This window comes from Dermacentor albipictus, chromosome 9, assembly GCF_038994185.2.
Source record: "Dermacentor albipictus isolate Rhodes 1998 colony chromosome 9, USDA_Dalb.pri_finalv2, whole genome shotgun sequence".
NCBI classification, from domain to species: Eukaryota; Metazoa; Arthropoda; class Arachnida; order Ixodida; family Ixodidae; genus Dermacentor; species Dermacentor albipictus.
The window spans coordinates 33,725,727-33,749,932 of NC_091829.1; the positions used below are offsets into that span (position 1 = coordinate 33,725,727).

Consider the following 24,206-nt stretch of genomic DNA (forward strand, 5'->3'; position numbering starts at 1 on the left):
TTTGACTCTCTAGGCTTCATTTTGTGGTTGTTCTGTTTAGAACAGTAGGGAAGCTAGATTGTTGTGTGTTAGCTAGGTTGTGTTTTCCTAGCTAGATTTAGAGAGCAGAATCAAGGCAGTAAAGCAGCAGTCATGGAGTTAAGGACACTGCTGAGAGACGAGTTGTTGATTGTTGGTGAGGAACTGGGCCTAGATGTACGCAAGGAAATGCTCAAATCGGAATTATTGGAGCTAATTTCCAATCAGGCCAGTGAGGAAGATATTGAAATGGGATTGGAACTTCTCAAAAAGAGAGAGAAACGGGAAAGAGAAAAAGAACAACGGGACAGAGAAGAACGGGAAAGAGAAAGAGAGGAACGCGATAAAGATCGCGAGTTAAGAAAAATGCAACTTGAACTTGAAAGCAGACGTTTGGAGTTGTCTCAGGGAAGTGAAGGCGCTCTGGGTCGATCAAGTGAGGCAGAATCATACCGCATGGACAGGCTATTAAAGCCATTTGAGGTCGGGACCGACATAGGCTTGTTCTTAAGCAATTTTGAAAGGACTTGCGAAAAGATGAACTTCGGCCCGAGTACATGGCCACAGCGGTTGCTGTCTATGTTGCCGTGTGAAGCGGCGGAAGTAATCGCCAGACTGAGTGTGCAGGATGCATATGATTATGCAAAAGTTAAGGCTAGTCTCCTGAAGAAATACCGCCTTTCAGCCGAAGCTTTTCGGCAAAGCTTTAGGAGCACAGGCAAGAAAGATAGCGAGGGCTATCCGGAGTTTGCATATAGCTTAAAGGCCAGCCTAGTCGAGTGGCTTAAAAGCGCGGAAGCGTACGACAGCAGAGACATGATCATTGAATGCATGTGTCTAGAGCAGTTTTACAAAACCATCCCCCAAGCTGTGAAACTGTGGGTGCAAGACAGAGGTAATGTAAACACTGTGGAAAGGGCGGCTGAATTAGCCGAAGAGTACGCAACCCGTAGAAAGTTGAACGCCGAGGAGGGAAACTGGGACGGTCGAAATGGACCGCGGAAACCATTTCCGTTCAAAAAGGGTGCGCAAACTAGACGATCCGAGCCTGTAGACCTGGCGGAAAAGCCCGCAGAAAAGAGCGAGGAGAAACTTAACGGAGAAACCGCACAAAAAGAACAGAAAAGAAAATTCGAATCTGTTAGACCAATTCGCTGTTACAAATGCCACAAACTAGGACATATAGCTGTAAACTAAGAGAGGTCTAGCGTAGTTTTTTTCCTACGTGGAGGAAAAAGATGAGAATATGGAACTTTTAAGTCCATATCTCCATGACCTGCAAGTTAATGGAAAACCATGCCGAGTGCTAAGAGACAGTGCCGCCACGCTGGACATTGTCCATCCGTCTTACGTGATGGTAGATGACTTCACCGGAGAAGTAGCATGGATAAAACAGGTTGTAGAAGAACATTCGGGGAGCTAGAGACTGAGGCAGCAGTTTCCAAATTTTTGTCACTGCAGTATCCCTACATCTTTTCGAATCGTTCGAATCAGTTACTGCGTGACAGAGGGCTCAAACTGGGAGAGGGCATAGTACAGGCATTGACCCGAGGCCAAGCTCGTAAGATCGCGGCGCTTTCGGCTGAAAATGCTCAAGCTCCTCCAGCGGAAGCAGAAAAGGGAATAACTTCAATACCCGAATCCGAGCTAGGCCCGAGGGACAAAAGAACAGTTGAGGAGAGCCTGCCAGCTGACCAGCTCAATGAGAGCGTAGCACTAGAGTGTCAGAGTTCTAGCCTGCAGGAAGAGAAAGCAGACGCGCTCACAAGCGAGACAGGGTCGTTATTATCACCGGCCTCAAAGAACTTTGATCAACTCTTACGCGTGGATAGAGAGTCACTGGCAGCTGAGCAAAAGAATGATGAGAGCTTAGCAAAATTACATGACACAGCTAAAGAAGGCATTGCTAGGCGCAACGTAACGATACATGAGAGAGGAGGATTGTTGTATCGGCATTACAGAGATCGAAAGGGTAGGATTTTAGATCAGTTAGTCATACCTACTAAGTATAGGGAGGACCTTTTGAGTCTTTGTCATGGAAATGGGTGGTCCGGCCACCTAGGGATAAACAAATCAAAGGAAAGATTGCTTATGGAATACTACTGGCCTGGCTGTTTCAAAGATGTAGAAAACTTTGTAAGATCATGCGACGCCTGCCAGCGTTCTGGTAAACCAGGAGAGACTTGGAAAGCTCCACTGAAGGTAGTGCCCTTAATAACAGAGCCTTTCAGACGGCTTGTAATAGACACGGTAGGGCCTCTTCCAAAAACAAAATCAGGCTACAGGTACTTGTTTACCATGCTGTGTCCGGCTACCAAGTTTCCAGAAGCAATCCCTTTGAAAGAGCTCAGCTCCACCGAAGTAGTAGACGCGCTTTTGACAGTGTTTGCACGAGTTGGGTTTCCAGCCGAAATTCAGGCAGATCAAGGGTCAGTATTCACGAGCGCACTGACTTCCACATTCTTGCAAAAGTGCGGGGTAAAGTTAATACACAGTTCTGTCTATCACCCTCAGTCAAACAGTGTAGGGAGGTGGCATTCGGTGCTTAAGCGGGTTTTGCGTGCGCTCTGTTACGAGCACAAGGAGGACTGGGAGAACTGTCTGCCGGCAACTTTGTTTGCTTTGCGAACGGTTCCACATGAGGCGACAGGGTTCTCGCCAGCAGAACTAGTGTATGGGAGGACACTCCGGTCTCCACTGAGAATGTTAAGAGAGATGTGGGAGGAAAGAGGGGAGAGTCCAACCGTGGTGGAATACGTGCTAAATTTACTGGAGCGGCTAAGCGCAACCCAAGAACTAGTCGGAAAGAACATGGCACTAGCTCAAAAGAACGCCAAATTCTATTACGACAAGAATGCGAGGCTTCGTACGTTTAACGCCGGAGACCAGGTATTGATCCTCAAACCTTCAAGAAAGAACAAGCTTGAAGTTCACTGGGACGGGCCCGTTAAAGTGTTGCACAAACTTTCAGATACCAACTATGCTTTGAGAATGCCCGGTCGCAGGAAGGAAGTGAGGATATATCACTGTAATTTGATGAAGCCGTATGTAGAGCGGAGCGGAGTCGTTAACTATACCGTCAAAGAGCCGGATGGCACTAGTACCAAGTTTGACGAATATAGGGCGACCTCCAACTCTGAAATCGGCCTAGAAGAAGTAGTAGAACACTCGGTAAGCTCGCATGCTCTAAGACCCGAGCAGCTAGATGAGCTAAAAGGGGTGTTAGGGGAATATCTCGACAGATTCAGCGATCGGCCGGGTAGAACCGAACTGATAACGCATGAAATTGAGCTGACCTCTACCGAACCAGTAAGATCAAAACCTTACAGGGTGTCTCCAAGACAGAGAGAGATTATGGAGGCAGAAATACAGCGCATGCTAGAGTTGGGAGTTATTGAGCCCGCTGAGAGTGACTACACGTCACCGCTAATACTCGTAGAAACCCCTAACAAGGACCCTCGTCCGTGTGTTGACTATAGGAAGTTAAATGCGATCACTAGGGATCAGCTGTACCCGATACCCAACATTGAGGAACGAATTGAAAGAGTTAGCGCTGCTAAATACATTTCAACTATAGATCTCGTGCGGGGGTACTGGCAAGTTCCCCTTTCAGAAAGTGCCAGCCGCTATGCCGCATTCATCTCGCCTGTAGGCACTTTTCGCCCTCTCGCACTCAGCTTCGGGCTGAAGAACGCGCCGTTTAGCTTCTCTAAGTTAATGGATATTGTCCTAAAAGACTTGCAGGAGTTCGCCTTGCCTTATCTTGATGATGTGGCCATTTTTTCGGACAGCTGGGAACAACACGTATCGCACCTCAAACAGGTGTTCTCACGGTTGAGGGAAGCCGGCTTAACGATGAAAGCGGAAAAGTGTAGGTTTGGTTGTTCGCAGGTTACTTATCTGGGCCATGTTGTCGGTCAGGGCATGAGACGGCCGGCTGAGCTGAAAATAGCGACGATTGGAGATTTTTCTCAGCCGCGCACGAAAACGGACCTCCGTTCATTTTTGGGACTTGTGGGGTACTATCAACGGTACATTCCGAATTACTCACAGTTGGCAAGTCCATTAACAGACGTCCTCCGAAAGGGAGCACCGAGTAACGTACACTGGGATAAGGACAAAGAGAACGCTTTCCAAAGTTTGAAAACGCTACTGGTTTCTCGCCCTGTGCTTCGCGCGCCAGACTACACAAAGGAATTCATAGTTCAATGCGACGCAAGCGACAGAGGTATGGGCGTGGTACTTAGTCAGGTCGGCGACGATAACGAAGAGCATCCTATCCTCTATGCCAGCCGTAAACTAAATGTAAGGGAGGAAGCCTACAGCGCTTCAGAGAAGGAATGCGCTTGTTTGGTTTGGGCCGCCCAGAAGTTGTCGTGTTACTTGTACGGAGCGAAGTTCATCTTCGAGACCGACCACTGTCCTCTGACGTGGCTCAATCAAATGTCACACAAAAACGGCCGCTTGCTCCGATGGAGCCTCACTCTCCAAGAGTACAACTTCTCCGTTAGATATAAGAAGGGAAAGTTGCATAGCAATGCGGATGGTTTGAGCAGGCTAATTTGAATTCTGCGTTTGAGGGTCCCGCCTAAATTTTAGGGTTACTAGTGTTAACTTTTATTAAGCGAAGAAGATCCCCTCTCATTTAGCAGGATTCCCTCCATGATTGCTGGATGTGTCAGCAGGAATTTGCTTCAGAAATTGGCATAGCGAAATGTAGAATTTTTTTGTTTCTGCACTTATGTTATTGCTGTTTTTTTGAAGCCTAGCGAGTCTAAAGTGAGAGCCAATGCGCGTCATCTCGGCGCAGAGCCGTGTTGTGGGGTTCATTTTGCAGTTGCCTGTCCTTGTTGGATGTTTTGGGGCGGTGACATCAATGCACAAGTGGTCGCTGCGAGCCAAGACATCAATCCCCCCCTGACCAGCAGCCGTTCTCTTCCTGCCTAGCGGTTGTCAGCGCTAGACAGTCGAGACTTTCCGGGCCATGGAGGCGCTGTTAAGAATGGCGAGCTGCGAAACAAGATTGCCACACAGTTACGACAGGGCGACACGACGCGCACCTCTCCCTCTCCGTCGCTGCAGCTGGGAGGCGTTCGAAGAAGCGGCCTTTGCGCTGGAATCCGCCGCCTTCCTCCAGCCCCTTCGACATTGTGACGGAACTAGTTCGGTGCGTGAACAATGATTCCGGAGTTCCCCAACGCGGAGCTGATTTGACACGCATGGACAAGCTGCCGCGGGAACTACGTATTCTTGTGCTTCTCACGCTTCGGAGTGGCGCAGAACAACGAGCGACCATCGATCGGCTCCGATAGTTCCCGGAACGGCACCCCGCGCGGTTGCCTCTGTGTACAGAGCGCGGTTGCCTTTGTGTACGTAAACTGATCTGCAGTGCAGCGGCGAGTTGGTGATGAGTAAACGAACAGTCGCCGCGTCGTATGACCGGCGGATCGAGTGTATAAAAACTGTGGTTGTGCGAATGCTGAGGACACTTCTCTTGAGCAGTCATGTTAGACTGAGTCACTTCTCTCATGCAGTCCTGTTGGACTAATACTCTTTTTCTCAAGCAGTCATGTTAGACTGATTTAGTTTCTGTAAATAAACCCTTTTCCTCGTTCTCGATGAGAAATAGTTCTTCACTTCATCAACGATCTCAGCGTAAATAAGTTGGACGACGGCATGGGCCAGCTACCTTCGAATTCATGCCGTACTCCAATCTTGGCAAAGGACCACGGACGATGGGATTGAGCCCCCAATCCTGACAACGGTGGCTGCTGCGTAAACTAGGACAGAGCTGCTGTTGATCTACTTCCGTATTGAGCAGCACGGCCTCGTGCGGCCGGGAGAGCTGGCAATCTCGTCCAATATGTGGCGTGGACGTGCATAGGATACACAATTCCAATTCCTCACGCTTAACTTTCACGCAGAACCTTGACTGACTGAAGCTTGACTAACTTTCACGCAAAACCCACTGACTTGACGCCTGTGGCGTCAAGTCACTGGCCTAAATAACTCTTCCCTCTGCTCGCACAGCTCAGAATTCTCCGCATTAACATCGCGTCTACCACGCAGTTCCGCAACGCTCGAAGTGAATCCGAAACAAAGCAAAAGTCCGCTTTCCGAGCCTTCCCGAAACATTGCAACGAGATATCGAAAATGACACGTTTCCCAGAAGTGCGCGCTTCCGATTTGCTTCGAGCGAGGTTAGTGTGACGCGCAGCAATAGCTCTCGCACTTCCGCGCGTATTGATTGGACCACCGCGCTACACATTCGCGCACCCCGCGTCCGCGGCGTTCGCGTGCAAAGCGCACTTCCAACACGCGGCGCTCGGTCGATCCACACGCGCAACACCTCCGCCAAAGCGCAAAGCCATTCCGCTCACTATAGGCGAGATGGGTCGAAACGATGAATCACTCGCTGTTTTATAACACGCCACTGCATAAGCGCGAACCGCTCCAGCCAATCTCTCGCTATGCTGTACGCGCGCGAAATACGCTACGCCCTGCTGCACAGGCCACTTCCGCGCCTCATGTTTGCGGAAATTTACCGCTTCTGTCGAGCTGGCTAAGCACGTTGCGGCACGTTGTTAGAGATAGCTTTTGCTATTCGCTTTCTTGTTCTTCTTCTTCATTCTTTTTGGTTTGCTGGATTATTTTGTCTCTCTAATAACGCGACCTCAACGGGAGTACCTTCGGGATTCGCTCAAACGCGAAGGGGCAAAGATTCCACGGCAAAGCTATCAATAAATTGACTATCAACAGTATTTTTCTTTCTTAAACTACAAGTTGCATAAAAGAGATTGTCGGCAGTAGTATTACTCCATAGTACTACGATTATTTGCGATTGAGAATGCTATGTACAGTATGGCGATTCTTGGTTATAGTCATATTTGTAAAAATGTTGCGATATCGGAACTTTGATAACGCCTATTTGATGCAAGTGGCAACGGAGAAACGTCGCCAAGTTTATGTTGCAGTGTTTACGTGCCGTGCGTCATGACATTTTACGTTATCGATAGTGCACTAACGCTAGTGCTATCGACACCTGTCTCGATAGTTGTGCAGATATCAACAGTGCACTATCGAGAGTAATAGTGCTGGTATTTTCGATACAATATCCATACTACTGTTGCTAGTTCTCGCGATATAGTATTGATAGCACTATTGATAGTATCGATGATATCAAAAGTTTGACAACGTGTAAACTATCGATAGCGTCCATAGTATTATCCATAGCATTGCACGACTACTAGCCACACAAGACTGCCAAGAAAGGATTAAAATGGGCTATATTTCGGGCGGGGAACGATCTAAAAAAATTGTCACGTACTTGCTATGCGACTTTCAGGAATGACCATCATGCATCGCGTAGGAAACGTGTGTGGTTAATGTGCAGTTCGCTTGTTTCTGATGTTCCTTATTGTCACGTTCTATTCTTTGTCGTTATCCTACTTTAGCCTTTCTGATCTGTCGTCTTGTTCTTTCTTTCCGCTCTCGCGGCTTTCCTCATACACTCCATTTGTGTTCTCATCCCCTCCTTCCTGAAGTGAAGGCAGGTACTGTGCCTTCCCGGGTGGCGGCTGTCAACCTATTCCTTCTTTGATGCAAATAACAACAAGAGACAGCACAAGAAAGCAAGAAGAACGTTGCGCCAAGTTTGTCTGGGTAACAGTAAATGGCCGTGAAAATGCGGGAGCACCGACGTGGTGGTACGAGAATCATGAAACGAGTAACAGCCAGACATAAAAGGAAACAAGCTTTTTGATATTACCTTCCGTGCGCTCCAGTTCTCGCGAACGCCAAAAGTATGCTTGCTGAGTTTATCCAGACGAGGCTTGACAAACTGTTCGGGTTTCTTTACGTTTGTTTTTATTATTCACGCATGCGCAACACGGGAAGTTATTTCGCTGAGATAGCCGAACAAATATGTAGTACCGTCATGGGTACGTGATAGTACTTTCAAACAACCAACGAGCCCGCACCAATTATTAATCTGATTAGGACGACAACGTTCCTAAACACGATCGATATGTCTACGTGTGCTAGGTCGGTTATTCCCTAACTAACGAAACACCGCCTCCAGGGAGCGCAGCGGTTCAGAGGCGGCAAGTGACGCGCATATAACACGAAACACGCAAAAACTAAATAAACCAATATAGCTTTGATCAGAAGTGGACGAGAGCTCAGGGTAGAAAAAGTACAGAATTTCGCGAATAGTCCTAGAGGGGCACAACGAAGTATTAGCGCCGCGTTACCTCGACAGCCTTACGCAAACGTCAAGTTATAGTGCCGCCTAACGAAATGGGCAGAAGGTCCCAATAATCGCACGGTTTGCAGAAAAACAGCACAGCAAGCTCATCAGGTTGTAACGGGCGGGGCTAGTCCTTCCTGTTATCTATTCATAAACGTGACCCTATGGAACGTGGAAAAAAATTGCATGCGAGAATGTTGTTTTGTTTACAAACGGGTGGGAGAAGAAAAAAAATATGTGCAAAACGTCTGGGAGCTGCATAGGAGGGAACTGACACGCACGCACGAAGAAGACTTCGAAAAAAAAAAGAAAAACAAAGACTGCCGTTATGCAGTTAAGAACTTCAGCGCCTGCGGGGCCGCGAAACCCCTTCTCAACGATTCGGTATGTTTCTGCATCCATCGATGTCTCGTTAATTATCGTGGCTACGCCGCAAACCACAGAACACCTAGGGCTCACGTGACGGTGCTAAAAACGTTTCATTTTTTATCGCGTGACTCCGAAGCGGCCGACACGACTGCTGTGTCGGCGGTGACACCCCGCCAATATCTCCGGTGGTGGTTGTCGTCCACAATATTGTTCTGCCTGTGTTAATAGTCTCACCGGCTGAAGTTGAGAGAAAGTAAAAAAAGTAAAAGAAGGTGTGGGTACAAGGGGGGTGGAGAGAGAGAGAGAGAGAGAAATATAGCGAAGTGATAAGAAACAAGCAGGCAGGTCAACTAGGATGGCGCCGGTTGGCTATTCTGCACTGGGGAAGGGAGAAAGGAGATTGAAGGACGCCAGGATAAACTGAACGACGATGGTTCATTGCGTGTGCGTCGGCGAATTCTGGGAAGCGTTCGTAGCAACTACACTAGGAACCATACGGCTACAGTCTGTTAATACAGTAATGTAGAGGTCACTCTCTCGTCCCTGGGACAATGCTTCTGAGTTACGCTCACTTTTGTGTTCATATAAATTGTGTTGTATTACGTATTTGGTCGCTTCCCTCCGTAACAACTTGTAGCCTTGGATTTATCTAAATGAAACGTACGAAAAAAATAAAATAGATAACGCACAAATCATACCCGATACATGCGGAAGCCTGTAAATCTATCTACACCCCACAACGACTCAAAACGTGGGAAAGTATACCTATAAAGCGCAGTAACGACAAGTAGAACGGGTCGGTGAGGTGTGCACGTGCACGTAGTAAAACAAAAGAATGAACTGAGTCGTGCATCCTAAGCGGCGAAGGAATGACATTAGATTAAAGAAGGAAAAGAAAGGAAGGAAGGCGGTAAGGCGAAAATGTGAGGACATGGCGCGAGTCGGGGTCACTCAGGGGTGAAGTTACGCGGGGCAAAGCTGAGCCAACGAGAAACCGAGAGGCAGCAAAAGCCGAGTATTGCACTTATGTTGGGCTACAGGGTTTCGTGAGGCAATTTCGCTGCAGCGATAGTCAACCAATAAGTAAATCAAGCAAACCCAAGGGAAAGGCGCGACCAACCGAACACAACCCGTTAAGCTGCCTCTTCGCCGAGACACATTTGAAGGCGAGACGTATTAGCAAGACGAGCGAGGTTTCTTTCCAGCCGGTTGTCCTATGACTGTTGGGACGGGAAGGGCTTTAAGGCTACGCAACAGACATAATGGAAGCAAGATAGACAATAACGTGTCACCTAGATTGCCAGATGACTTGTTATATGCTTAACGTTCCAGAAAAAAAAATTCTAAGAAACCGACAACTCACCCTCTTTCCGTCTTTCCACCAAGTTATCACAGGAGGTGGGTCGCCCTCGGCGTCGCATCGTAAAACCAGTGTAGTGCCCGCTGATACGTTGAGCGTAGTCCGAGGGGGTCCTTCGAGTTTGGCCGGCACTGAAAAAAAAAAAAGAGCAGGAGAGCTCAGTCAGGATTTAATCAAACACCGTCAATTGCATCAGTGCGTAGCAGTGAGGCCGAAAGATTGACCTCTTCCCGCCGTCGCTAAGGTCAAGCGGAAGCCCTCATTGTCATATTTGTTTAAAAACTGTAATACAATAGCTTTGATGTCGCATTCAGTGTGGTTCTACTGTGAGTATGACATACACATATAAAGAAACAACACCGAGGGAAGAGATGTACTGCATTTTGACTTAACCTTATAGTGCACCTTAAGAGCATCATTCGCAAGCATTCTCGCCTTTGTCTTTTTCATAAAATATACTACCTCAATCCTTTCCTGAAAGAAAATCTCTTCACCAGACCCAGTTACATCTCATCTCGCATCGATCATCAACACAAAGTTGAAGTGCCAACTTGCCGCACTAATTTATACCATTCTTCATTCCTACCAAGAACCGCCACTGCATGGAACCGCCTTCCCGCCTCCTTAGTCACCATTTGTGACAGCACCAATTTCAAGCTTGCTGTTCAAAGTGCCTTATAGTTCCTTCATTATTTTTTTTATTTTTTCTCTCGTTCTGCAAATAATGTACTCTACCACTCCTTTCTGTTGTGCCTGCCGGCCTTGAAAGTATGTACAATAAATAAATAAATAAATAAATAAATAAATAAATAAATAAATAAATAAATAAATAAATAAATAAAAGAGCGAATCTCCATTTCTTAGCAACCTAGCAACCCAGTCACTAAGGCCCGCACGGTGTACCGTAGTTCGGCAGCCTAGTCTCACAGGTGACTTTGCTATTGTGTGAGAAATAAATTGTATACAGCGAAGAAGAAGATGCCCTTCTGTGTTTGTGGCTGTTGGCGACATCAGTCGGTTGCAGCTAAGAACGAGCTGTGGTTTTAGTTTCTTGCTTTTTTTTTGTTGGTGCTCTATCGCTTAACCAAATCATCTTGCACAATGACTGCATTATCATTGCAGTCCTATTTCGTCTTGCTTCTTCGTTAACTTAAGCTGACGTCCCGTTTTCGACAATGCATATGTATATACTGATGGCCCTAACGCTATCGCCAGATGCGACAGCCGCGACAGTTTGAAGTAAGCTGGAAACAAACCTAAAACTAAGCTGGATAAAAAAAAAAGGGGCCGCTCCCGAATTCCGCTCCCTTGGGGACACAAAGGCGTCCCCGTCCCTTTTTTTTACAGTGCGGCGATGTCGCAAACCACTTTCGCCGGGCGATTACAACATAGCGCACGTCGGATACAACCTCCACGCCCCGCATTCGGGAAGCCCCGCCGACCTAAGCAGCAATCTCCGTTCCGCGCACAAATGGCCGCTTCGTACCATTTTCGCCGACGCCAGGCATTCACGCAAGTTAACCGCGCAGTTTCTTCACACCGATCTGTCTGCGATTTTTTTTTTTCCAGACATTCGTCCCGTTTTTCTGGGTGTTTTACTTTAAGTTTGGGCCTTTCCTGATTCACGCGGAGGATATAAATACAAGTAACAAAAAAAAAACAGCTAGATGGAGGGGGCACTCCACGACGCCGCCCTGACGAGCCCGCTTACAGGACCGAGGAGATTTGTTGTCGCTTCATTACTGTCGCCCTGTCGAATCCCTAATGCGCCGCCGACGAAAAAGAGGAGAGAGAGAGAGAGAGAGAGAGCGGAGGTGTGGCGGAGGGTTACAGGGTTTACACCTTTGAGCGAAGCCCTTCTCGGCAACCGTGCAAGCGCGATCGAAGGAAGGGGCGGCCGCGTGAGCCGCAGACACCCTCGCAAATGGGACGACTTGTCCCCGTCATTCACACTTCGTTACACGACGCCTCTCCGTCGGCGCCCGAGGCTACGCGTTTATTGGCGACTCCCAATTGTTTGGCCGCGCTATTAACAAGCATGTTGAGGAATGTATGGGTGGAGCGGAGACGATAAAGGCCCGAATGGTGGAGGTGGAACAAAAAAGAACATGTGAATCGTTCGCGTAAAACGAAACGGGCGCGCGAGATTATTCGTAGACATCCAGGAGTCGTATTTGTCAAACGATCAACTTGGTCTGCGTCCCTCTCTTCGTCCCGTTGTTTAGCGCTGCTTACTGTTCGTAATCATGAACCAGCCAGCCTAAGTGCGTGCTCATCAACTTCACTTTCCATCACTTCCGCACTTTTGTCATTGGATGCCCTTATAAATAAGCTCTGTCACGCGGCGTGACGAACAGTAAGAAGAGCAGAAATGAAAAATGAAAAGCAGCGTCACAGAATACGGGGCCCTGACAAAGCGCGATGAGTCGACAAGCTGTAGGTGTCGCTGCCGTCGTTGGGTGGTATTTTCATTGGCTGATGGAGATTCCTACGGATGCACAGTCCTAATAGAATAACGGCTAAGAGAAACATGATGACACAAACAGCACAGCTTTCTGCGCGACATCGCATCTATGATCAAGAAACCACCAACCCTAATGTTCAGTGGCTCAGTGATTGGGTCTAACGAACAAAAGTGTCAGTTGGGGGAATGGGGCACGTGGTAGCGGAGGACGCAGGATTAAGTTTAAAACCAACCGGGAATGTCTGAGCACACGATCGTTTCTGCAGCCGTAGCGGTCGGTAATCGAACCGGCGACCTGTAGTTCGGCAGCATAACGCCATAGCCGTTGGACCACCGTGGCGTACGAATGGATTTGAGAACATATGAGAACATAGACGTTGCGCAAGGTACACTTCAGATAATGAGTATGAGGCGCATACTATTACTAGGCGCTTTTCCAGTGTCTATCCACTTCATCCGATTAAACCAGTTTCAGTGCTTGATAAATGGCCACTTCGCGACAGGCTGAGCTACGAATGGGCAGGACCCAAATTAACACGTAAAAAAGGAAAAAAAGAGATAAGGTGAGACTACGGCAAGGAACGAGACATTTAGTGCGAATACTTAAATACCTGCACTTATGAAATATTATTACCACATACGTCCGGATGAGGGCAGAGTAACTTTAATTCTGCGAATCGTCGGCCATCAGTGATCAAGCGCCCAGGTGGTGCCCTCGACTCTTCGGCGAATGGACTCCACTTGTGCAAGAAAGCCTCACTTAAACCTCAATCCAGCGCTTTCAAAACGCGAAAGCAAATTCGCATTACGACGTACCCACAAAAGAAGAAGAAAAAAGAAAAAAGAAAGGAAACGCGGAGAAAAGAGAGGTCGGGCCAATACAAGCGGATAAACGCGGAGGTGGCGTTTGGTTCCAGCGAATTTCGAAACGCAGGGCGTATTACGCAAAGCTCTCAGCGGGCAAGATTTCTTGCGTAGGCACGGAGCTCCCTTCAAATTTTCAAACAAGGAGAGAGAGAGAGAGAGAGAGAGAGAGAGAGAGAGAGAGAGAGAGAGAGAGAAAGAAAAGAAAACTATGAGACAAAGAAAACGTCGAAGCATAAGCTTACGCAGAGCGAGCAAGTGAACAAAAGGACATTTGTGCTCTTGAGCCAACAGAACGAATGTTTCGAAACCTAAACTGTGTTATACAAAGCACTCACTTAGAATCCACTATGGACAAAGAGGCGGCCGCGCATACTTTCGGCCTAAGGGAATCGCAGAAATAAAATTTTAAAAAGAAGAAAGAAGGAGAGCGCGGGGGGGGGGGGACCTCGAGACGCAGTGAAAAGACAATGCGAAGGCTGTTATTCTAATTTGAATCAGAAACAGCTCATTTCCTCGCAGTTTGCAAAACGAAACAAGCGCAAGACAATGGGCACGCGAAACAGAGGGCGGGAAAAAAAATGTTAGGCTGGATGACAATGCCCGTAAAGAAAGAAGGAAAGAAAGAAAGAAAGTAAGAAAAAGAAGAAACGAAAGAAAGGAAAAGAAGAAAAGAAACTGACAAAGGACGTTGAAAGTTTCTCGGTCGGGCGTTTACAAAAGCCCTCGTCCCGTACCCCCCCTCGCACGCACGAGAATTGCAGCCAATGTTTCTCAAACAGCCAAAACAAGACGAAATGAAGAGCACGATGGGGGGCGTCATTGTTTTAATTTCGGTCATAGGTTCGGCAGTAAGGACAAGAGGAATTCCAGACCAGAACAAGATGAGGTAAGCGAAAAATAAAAACAAGAAAGGATGTAGCAGACCAATCGTCAACGGGATTACGCGTATGCGGAGCCTTAAGCAGCCCCGAGTCGACCGAGAAATAACTCGCGCTGAGAAAACACAGTGTGACGAAAAAGAGCGCCGGGCCATCGCAGCAGAGATCAGAACGAGAAGAAAAGAACGGCGAAAACCGAACAGAATGGCCCGTAGCACTAGCCATAGCCCGGAGACAAAAAATGAAGCCAGAGTTTCCATTTTTGTATCCCTGTTTCTCATATTGAACTGCTTCTCGTTTTCCCCTTGAGTGTGTGTTTTTTTTCTTTATCTCTCCTTTTTCTTTTTTTCTTTTTCAATCAAGCCTGCTTTCTTCGCTCGTTCATTCCGCTCATTCGGAACTCTCGCAATTACAGAAATTTATTTCTGGAATGTCGTTTCTCATACAATGGGCTATATCCTTTCTTTCTTTCTCTGTCGCCCGCTCTGCTTGCAATAATGAAGCCCGCGTAAGCCTAAGAAATAATAATACACCTTGAAACCTCCCCGCTGGCCTCGGTATTAATTTTCCGCGCACGTTGCCTGCAATGAAGATATTGCATTCCGGTTCGGGTGTCGGCTTAGAGTTTCATTCCTTTTGTATCGAGTACACGACTAAATCTCCCTCGCCCTAGTTTATTGCGTCGTTTTTTTTTGCTTATTTTGCGCGCGCATTTAAGTCCAACGACCAAAGCGGATTATTATGGAAATGAAATAGACGGAGACGACGCTGTCTATGTAGTTAGAGCGAACAGAACACCGCACTTATTGAACATAAGCAGATATATAAATTAAAACGATCACATGGAGATGTTAGTTTTGCGGCTGATCCGTCTACCGAACGCTTTACAGAAACGACGACGACCATAAGCGAATGTTCCGGCATTCCAGAAAAAAATTTCTGGCATTCCAGAACTTAGGAAATGCTTCTAAGAAGCGACATTGTTCCAGAGAGAGACGCAGATATTTCTTCTAGCCTGTGCCACGAAGCCACCAGACGAACAGCCGGCCACTTCGACCGAGACCGGCTAGCTCACGCGCCAGCCTTCCAACGTCGTGAATGCATGTCCGGTGCAGCCACTGCGGCCATCACCACCAGTTACTAGTACTGGATCGGCCTGGCTGGAGACTCCGCCCTCTGCAAGGCTGTGCCTTAGCCGCTGGTGGCCTTCGCCAATAAAACTGGACTAATATATCCCATTCGACTACCCTTGCCCCTCCTTACCCAATTAGGCCGAAGTCACATCCATAATAAAGCGTTAACTCTCTCTCCTTCTCTCTCTAGCACCGTGTCTACAAATTCCTACATGCGCACATACGTCTTACATATAGCATCTACATGCATACATACACCTACATGCTACATACATCCTTCACGGTGAAGGGTATGAGGAATCGAAAGGCCCTGTAGGAGACAGTCAGTTTCTCGTTTGCTCGCGCTCGGCTCTCTTTCTATCTCCCCCTTCCACTCTCTCTCTTTCTATCCTCCTCAACCCTTCTTCCGTGCAGGGTAGCCAACCAGAACTACCTCTGGTTGGCCTCCCTGCCTTTCTATTCATCCTTTTGTCTTTCCCTCTTTCTCTTTTCGCTGATGAAAGTCGAGCGCAAAGGTTAGTGCGCAATCACGGCGCCTTCGAAAGCGACCGTTTATGAAAGAAACACGCCGGCTCTTTTCTGCGCGCGTTCACTTGACAAAATAGTGTCAGCCATAAAGGCTGGCACTTCAGCGTCAGTAGGTGTACCAGCAAGGCATGAGCGTTAGTAAGGTTTGCATAACAGTGTCGAAGCGCCAAGAGCGACGAGCACTGATCCAAGGTGCAAACCTCCCGCGACAGCAACGCATTGGTGTACGAGTGTGTAATTTGGGTGGCCGTGGCCCCAGAGCGTGACCTGCTCGTCGTCCCAGATTGGAAGGCCGGCCACTTGACTCCACCCGTGGGAATTGGGCCGCCGCGGGACGGATCTTTCCAACGACGACCGCTCCCACGGGCACGCAATCCCGACAAAGGAAGAAGTAAAAAGAAGCAACAAATGAATAAAGGAAGAATGGAAAAGAAAGAAAGAGCTAGCACCTCTCATGAGGCTAGGATCGGTCACGGAGCCGTGTCATTGATGACAGTGCCTTCGTTAGCCGACAAGGTATACAGTCTTTATCAAAGCATACGGGCTGCGTTGCCTGGGACCGCCGTGCTGGCTAAAGGGTCTTTAGACAAGTTCCTGCGGTATGGCGATATTTCCAAAGCCCTGGGGAACAGAACATCCGTACTCGCTGTCCAGAGGACTGAAATGTCAGGAGTACCACGGAAAGTGCGCGAAATGCCCGAACGATATAACGGCGCAGGTGCGGAGTATCCCGAATGCTTTTAACAACGGTTTCACACGCGCGAAGTGACAGGGGCAAAGAAAAAAGAAAAAGAAAAGAGGGCCTACGAGACAAAAGTCGTAAAAACCAGCCCAATCAACGCAATGTGCCGCGGTGGCCAACTGGACATGACGTCCTGCCACCGAGCGCGGGCTCACAGACACGAGTTTCGGCCTCGACGGACTCGTTACGATACTGACGTAATGCGAAAGCAGTCGTGTACTTCAATTTGGGCACACGTTAAAGAACACCTGGTGGCAAAACTTTATACGAAGCCTCTTACAGTGACGTGTCTCGTGGGCCGTGTGTTGAACGCCGTGATCTGAACAATTCAATACAAGAACAAGTGGAAAAAAAGTAAAAAAAAAGAAAGAAAGAAAGTTTCTCGATCCACGAGAGCAGACTACCTCGTCTGCTTTCAGGAACAGAAAGAGCTCCCGTATGAAAAGGTGAGGCGTGCAGACAGGACACAAAAGAAGAGAAGTGGACAACACGAACGGCGTTCTTGTTGTCCACTTCTCTGCTCTTGTGTCCTGTCTGCACGCCTCACCTTTTCTTGCATAATGAATCCTTACCAACTAGCTCAGCTTTCTGTCGTTCTAAGCGCCCGTAGGTTCGCAAGGACATTCGTATACGGAGTAACGCCTCGTAATAGGCGACAACACAAAAGAACTTTGCAACGGCCCCCTATGGAGATTGCTTGAGACCGCTGCTTTGTGACGCGGGCGCGGAGGGTCACTCACGGGAGACCTTTTAATTTCTCGCGGGCTTTCTTTACCAGCCGGGGGAAAAAAAGTAATAATAATAAACGGGCAAAAAAGTAGCTCGCTGATAACATGCCAGCTTTAAGGTTCTTTCAATTTTATACAGATTCTTCATTGACAGCACGGCAATGAGAGCAGTAATTAAAGAAATTAGCTAATTGCAATGAATTATTAAACTGAATGGCACCACTAACAAATTTACTGGCGGCTACTCTACTCGACTGTGAACAATGTCTACTTGGTAATCTTCGCGTATAATGGCCTATCTTTTCTTTCTTTCGTTCCTTCTTCCTTTCTTCTTCTTTTTTTTTTTTAAACGCGATGCACGAACGCGGGGACATCCTGTATAAGCCCGTTTGCTAGTACTTGTATTCACAGCACATATAAGCTCCGTATATGTATCCTCAAATAATAATAATAATAAATGCTTATGCACGCACCCATTTTCATTGTCTGTCGTTCAAACTTATTGTTTGCGTGTTATATGGACCTACTGTCGTATGTTCATTTCTATTTGTTGCTATCCGAGGAACTTTGCAGTTCCCACGTTTCTTGTCACGTCATACCTGAGGAGCGAACTGAATGCGTCATTTCGATATATTAGGCTACCAGTCTATTAAAGTTTCTCATTGATCCACGAATATATCCGGCGAGGCGCACGTACCAAACCGCAGGTGAAGAGGCAAAGAAAGCTTCACATTACATAAATAAACTTGGCTCCAATCCAATCCAATCCAATCCAATCCAATCCAATTCACTTTACAACAATTTCATTCTATCGGGAGTGCCTCGGCGCACTTCCCAGTTTTTTTTTTTTCAAGCCATGCACGGTTCCCACGAAAAAAAAAGGTAATGAATAAAATAAACGTGCGCGAGATAAGCGTCTTCGCAGGGCACAAGGGGGTCCAAACCGTTAATTTTCTTCGGGCCGTGACCCAAATCCAGCGCCAACGTTAGTGCGGCAATGTTCCGGAACACATCGGTGCTGCACTAATGATTCCCCTCCGGCCGGTGTAGTTCTGCGCGGCTCTGTAAGGCGTGATCGATCTTCTCGTTTTTTTTTTCCCCTCCGTATACGTTCTCTCCGATCCTGCGATCTGGCACTTATCGGCAGCAGATCGCAGCGGTCGAGGCGTTGGAAATCATCTCGGAGCGCGACCGTGCGCGATGTTCAAATTTTAAGACACGCTTCACTGGATACGTTTTTTGTAAGGAAATATAAACAAACGGAAAAACACCGCGAGAAGAAGAAGAAAAAATGAAAGTACGATATCAGGCGCTGGAATTTTCAGTTGAAAATTTTATTTGCAGTGCGGGAGTCAATTTACTAGGAACCTTCTTTCTTTGAATTTTTTTGCTTTCTTTGTCGTCCTTTCTTTTGTGCGTGTACGCGCCGTGGTGGCTAAGTGGTCGTGGCGTTGTACTGACGAGCACGCGGGTTCGAGTCCCAGCCGTGGCAGTCGCCTTTCGATGAAGGTGATAAAAAGAAAAAAAAAAGAAGAGAGAGAGAGAGAGAGAGAGAGAGAGAGAGAGACTTTACAGATGTGTGTCGATCTGACACCTGATAATTCAGAGAATGCGAAGCTATGCATTGTAGGGGTCGAGGACGGACTTCGGGATGAAAACAAACTTGGGAGGGTTTATTTTACATTATATACAGAGAGGTGAGAGTCAAGTAACAGTCGTACAGTCATTACGGGCCGGCAGCAACTCGGACGCTGCGGCCCGCGGCAAGAAGTTCGAGAGAGGTCAATCAGGGAATGCTCTGGTCTTTCTGGAATGCTTCTTTTAAACCCTTCGAGGACTGGAAGTCGCGTCATGTTCCGCCAATGGGAGAGTCCGCTCAGATGACGCCATTTTCGGCCAATGGTAGGCGCCCGTGCGATGGTGTCATACCCGGTGAAGAGAGTCGCCGCTTGGTCCCCCTTGCTTGATCGCTTGATCCCCCTTGCCTTGCTGACTAGCAACTCGCCGTCACAAAAGCCAGGGGCGACGCTGCCAGGCCTTCCCGGTACATCGCAGCCGTCTTGTTTCGGGACCCACTTTCCTTGCAACAATGCCGGGCTATCCCTTCGTTTTCTGGAAAACTCAAGCATTGAATAGCTCCACCGGCGGCACACGACCTGGGGGCCGCCAATTTGTTTGCACGTGTCTTGCCTCAGGAATGTGGCATCCCTGCTTCTGCATTCCTCAATTAGCTGTGCTGCGATTCGATGTGGTCTGGGGAACTCGAAGTAGCCTCAGGAAACGGCGCCATATCTAACAGCATGCGATTTCTCACGCCGTTGGGAAGTACTTTGTAAAAAAGAGGTCTGCTTGCTAACTGCGTCGCTGTTGCGTTCGAGCCCAGTCGTACACGACCGGCTGTTCTAGTAGCGAGGGCTACCGCGCACGCTGCCCGCGTTGTGGCACCACGGCGTGAGCTTAACACTGCGCAGCCTGCCGCCAGAGACGTCGCCGAATAAAACAGCCGGCCACGGCGACACTACACGTGCAACCTGATTCGAGGGTCTCGATCAACATAGTCCTGTGTCCTCACGTCACGGTAACGTCGATGAACAGCAAGTCCAGCGTTTCGAGGCCAACTTTAGCATCAGACTAAAATGTTGTGCAAACATTTTTCCGACGTTCGCACACGCTAGGCGTCATCCTTTCATGCGCGAGATGCGGGCGGCAAGTTTTCTACAATTTCTAAAACAAAGTTCAGCGCACTCCTATAACTTGGTTACCTGTACTAACGGCTGTCTGCACACTGTTCTGGACTAAGCAGAGCCTTCAGTATATACATATTTTTTCTGAAGTTCGCAGCAAGACCCGCGACAAAGCTTCGCAAGGTTCTGCCGCTCCCGGCGAGCCCGGGGCGACAGATTTGAGCGCCCCGGACGCGCACACACACACAAGTGCACAAAGGCCAGGGCGAAGGCTTTGTTCCCTGCGCGCGCCATCAGGGCCACGACTGAGGACGGACCGAATGCCGGCTTCCCTTTCATCGCGGAGACGCAAGGCACGCCGGACCACCGCCGCTGTGTTTCAGGGAGGGGGTTGGGGTGGGGGTTGAAGGGGGGAGGCTTCACTGCCAAGCTCGGACCATTGTTCCTCGCAAGATGGGTTCCGAGAGAGGATCTCGACGCGCAGTGGATGTGGCAACCACAGGCGTGCGCGCCTGTGCGTCGGTGGGAGACGGTTCTTTCTTTCGTTTTCTCACTTCTCCAAGTTGCAGCGAGTTGCAGCGATTTGTCGTGAGAGGTAGAAAAGCAAAGCGATCACGCTGCCCGTGCGCGTGGAATTGCTACACGTATAGGGGGGGGGGGGGGGGGAGAACGAAAGAAAGTGAGATTCGGAGGCACGCACGATAACGCTGCAAGGCGAGGTCGTGTACAGATATATAGAGAGACGTTCCGCGTGGAACACGAGATGCAGACGAAAACGCGTTCGTATACACACACGCGTAGGCGCAGTGTCAGGCAGACAGGCTTTGAGCGACGCTTGCGTGCTCGCTTGCTTCGTTTCTGATGCTTGTTCTTTCTTTTTTTTTTTTTTGGCGCGTTCCCGCGTACAAGAGAAGGCTTGCGGGAGGACAGCTGCAGATGACAGCTGCCTAGACGTTGAGTGAGACAGGTCTCATCCGCGGCTCGCAGGTGAGACGCTGGATGAGACGCTCAGCTTCCCTGAACAGCGGCTATAGGTGAACAGGCGGTGCGCGGAGAGATGAAGAGACGGTGACACCGGACGGAGGGGACGTTCGCCGAAGAAACGAAGTGGCTGGTGCACGTGCGAGTGGCGTACCAGTGGTTGAGGCAGTCTCAGACTTCGCACCCGAGACTGTCGAGGAAAGAAGGGATTTCCAGCGCGCCATCAGGTCGCGCTGATAGTGTATAATAACATTAAAAAAAAAGACCACGGAGATTTACAGGTACAGCAAGAAAGAAATCAGGAGGAAATATCTGCACGGTAACAGAAAGGGCAGGGCCTTTCTATTTGGGGCCCGAGATGGCTGCCTGAGGAAAAAAAAGAAAAAAAAAACGTACCGGAGCAAATATTCGCGACAGAATGAGTCATGTGACTGCTGCAGCCAAAGTCCGGAAGCGACTCGACGAATCGTTATGGAAAGAAAAGATATTCAACCAGCAAGACCCTTAGGAAACGTCCATCTTCTAGAATCACAGGGATTCAACGCGCCTGTAAACCTCAACTGGTCAGCAGTCAAGATAATAAGCGGCGTTTGGAATGTTGATGAAAAAAAGAAAGAAAAAGAAAAGGAAGCAAAACAGGCAAAATATTGACACAATCGGAGTGTGTTCCCAGGCATGGGTAAGTGTGAAATGTGGAGATAGAAGTTTTAATGGAGAGATAAAGAAGATCAAGGAGAGATAGGCAAAATGCTAAACTGCTGCGCACGTATTCAGTACACTTGTTCAGGTCAAGCAGGCTAGGTGACTACCTGTCGTCGCTGAGTTACGAATCGCAATCGCCAATCATCATGCTCATCATCATCATCACAATCATCATCATCATCATCCCCACCAACACCGCCTTCACGCTGAACATGTACACACTTCATCTACTACTCCAGGCTACAGCTTCTATGTATACAATCTTACCGCAAAGATCTTAATAAATTCTGCGAGTTCCAGCAACGCTCGGGGGAGCGACCGGCGACGTCTCTCTCAATCTCTGGCCTGGAATTGAGCAACCGAAGAGAGGTCCAACAGCTAGAGCACGTGCTGTAGGCTAGGCAGACCCGTAGGCGATTGATCAGACCAGCAACCAGAGGCCGCCACTCATTTATTCGCGAAAGCCCGCGCATCGAGGAGCCTCGAGCATGGCGCAGTAGGGCGTCTAAATTCGAACTGGAGCAAGACGACGGCGCCGCTAGAAATCTGCAAAATTTCAGGAATTCTTCCGTCTCGGAGCCTCCTCTCTCGGGCAATGTCACAGGAATGATTGCTCAACCGTCGGAGAGCAAATATCGTTTAAAAGCTATTTCATAAATAAATTTCTAATTATTTGCGCTATCTTCTACTCCTTCGATTCTTACTCAATTATTTCGAGCGAGCGAGCGAGCAAGCAAGCAAGCAAGCAAGCAAGCAAGCAAGCAAGCTTCTGAACTACCAGTGCGTGACCGGACAAGAAGTCCCTCGACGTGCGCCACATATTATTATTATTATTATTATTATTATTATTATTATTATTATTATTATTATTATTATACAAAAAATTCCGACACGCCTCGAAAGTCGTCCACGCGCGTGTACGTTGACGCCGAAAAAGCGTTGTAAAGTTGGCTCTTTCACAGTAAGGGTGTTTATGGGGAGAAGCGCGCTTCTGCATTCGGCTTCGCTACACGGGCGAGCGGAACGCAAGCACGTCGGGTACCTGCCTTCGGTAAGAGGACGGAACCAATACTTTTGCGACGCACTCTAGGTTGAACGAACCCAAATCTGAGCGCCGCAGATGATAGGCGCGTGCACTATTGCGGCAGCGGCGTGAGAAATGGATCCAACCGATTACGCAGCAAGTCGATCGAACGCACGTAACGTCCTGCGGAGGACAGCATCAAGGATGTCGGGGAAAAAAAAAAAACCATGATGTTCAGGCACATCGAAAGCTTCTCTTGAGGTAGTCAGAGACCATTCAGATTCGCTAGGAAGGGATTAAACTATCGAGAGCACGCAAAAATGAACCGATGTGAGCTTTCAACGACTCTCATTTACCAAAAAAGGCCGTTAAAAGACGTGGCCTTAGCGTTTTGCTTTAGTGCGCGAGCGGAGGCCTATAGAGCGGATCGTTCATGTAACCACCACATTCTGCGTTACTAACGGCCGTCGCAGCCTATAACTACCACGATCCGGGTCACACACAAAGGCAACCACGCACGCTGTACACTTCAGCCTCCTGAGATTACGCAACATATATAGATAAATGCGCGTTATCGCCATTGGCTACCGTGAATGTTCCCACTGATTCTGTCCAGTCGGTTTTGTCGTCACAGGCGACGGAAAGCACCCGTGAAGTGCATTTTGAAAACCGCGAGTTGAGACGCGAGATTCTGGACGTAGCGTTAACATGCCAACCTGGTAGAAGAATAAAAGCTTCTTTTACGGCGAGGATCACAAAGAGATCGTCACTTTTTCCACTTGCATGGAGACGCTGCATTCAGCATCTAACCTGGCAAAACAACAATAACTACGGTTTACACTTTCATGTACATACCACTAAGTAACAAGGAACTACTTGAAAACACTACGTCCGCCCCTCTGGGGAGTTCGGTTCTGAGCGTACAGGATAGAGCCGAGTGCTACATCGCGCGCTACGCCCAGGTTACGCTGGGTTCCCTCTAGTCACGAGTTCTGGCAAAAAGCTCACCGGAAGCACACAAAAGAAGAGCAAAGCGCTTCTCAACAACAAAGCGCGATCTCCTAAAAAACGGCTGTTCATACGGAAGGGGCGAAAAAAAGCCTAAAACGAATCGCGCAGCGAGAGATGAGAGAGAGAACGCCGCGCGGCTCTACATGTCGGCGAGCCGAAACCACTTAGGCCTCGGAAAAGAGCAAAGGATGGGACATCGATGAAGACATGGGAGGCCCGGGGAGTGGCGTAGCGCCTATATCGCTTAAAAGCACGCCCGAAAGAGAAGAGCAGGATCAAAACAAAGCCGCGATAAAAGCATCTTACGCAGCCTCCGGCGACGGCTGAAGAGCTAGAGAGACAAGAGGACGTGACGCACTCCATATACGAGCTTAAGGATGCTTTCTACGGACGCCGCCCCCCCTCTGTAGACGTTGGCGAGCATGCAAAGCCCTTCTATTCCGGCTTTTAAGTAGAAGAGAACGGGAGA

At 48.5% G+C, this 24,206-nt stretch overlaps 1 protein-coding gene across 1 annotated transcript in view; it reads right to left on the reverse strand.

Moving 5' to 3' along the window:
* The window catches only part of LOC135920563 (tyrosine-protein kinase transmembrane receptor Ror2-like), a 329,385-nt gene that overhangs the window by 56,588 nt on the left and 248,591 nt on the right, over positions 1 to 24,206 (reverse strand). Inside the window, exon 3 of the mRNA XM_070525993.1 lies at positions 9,999 to 10,126. Within this exon, the coding sequence (XP_070382094.1) occupies positions 9,999 to 10,126 (128 nt within the window). The remainder of the gene's footprint in view (positions 1 to 9,998; positions 10,127 to 24,206) is intronic.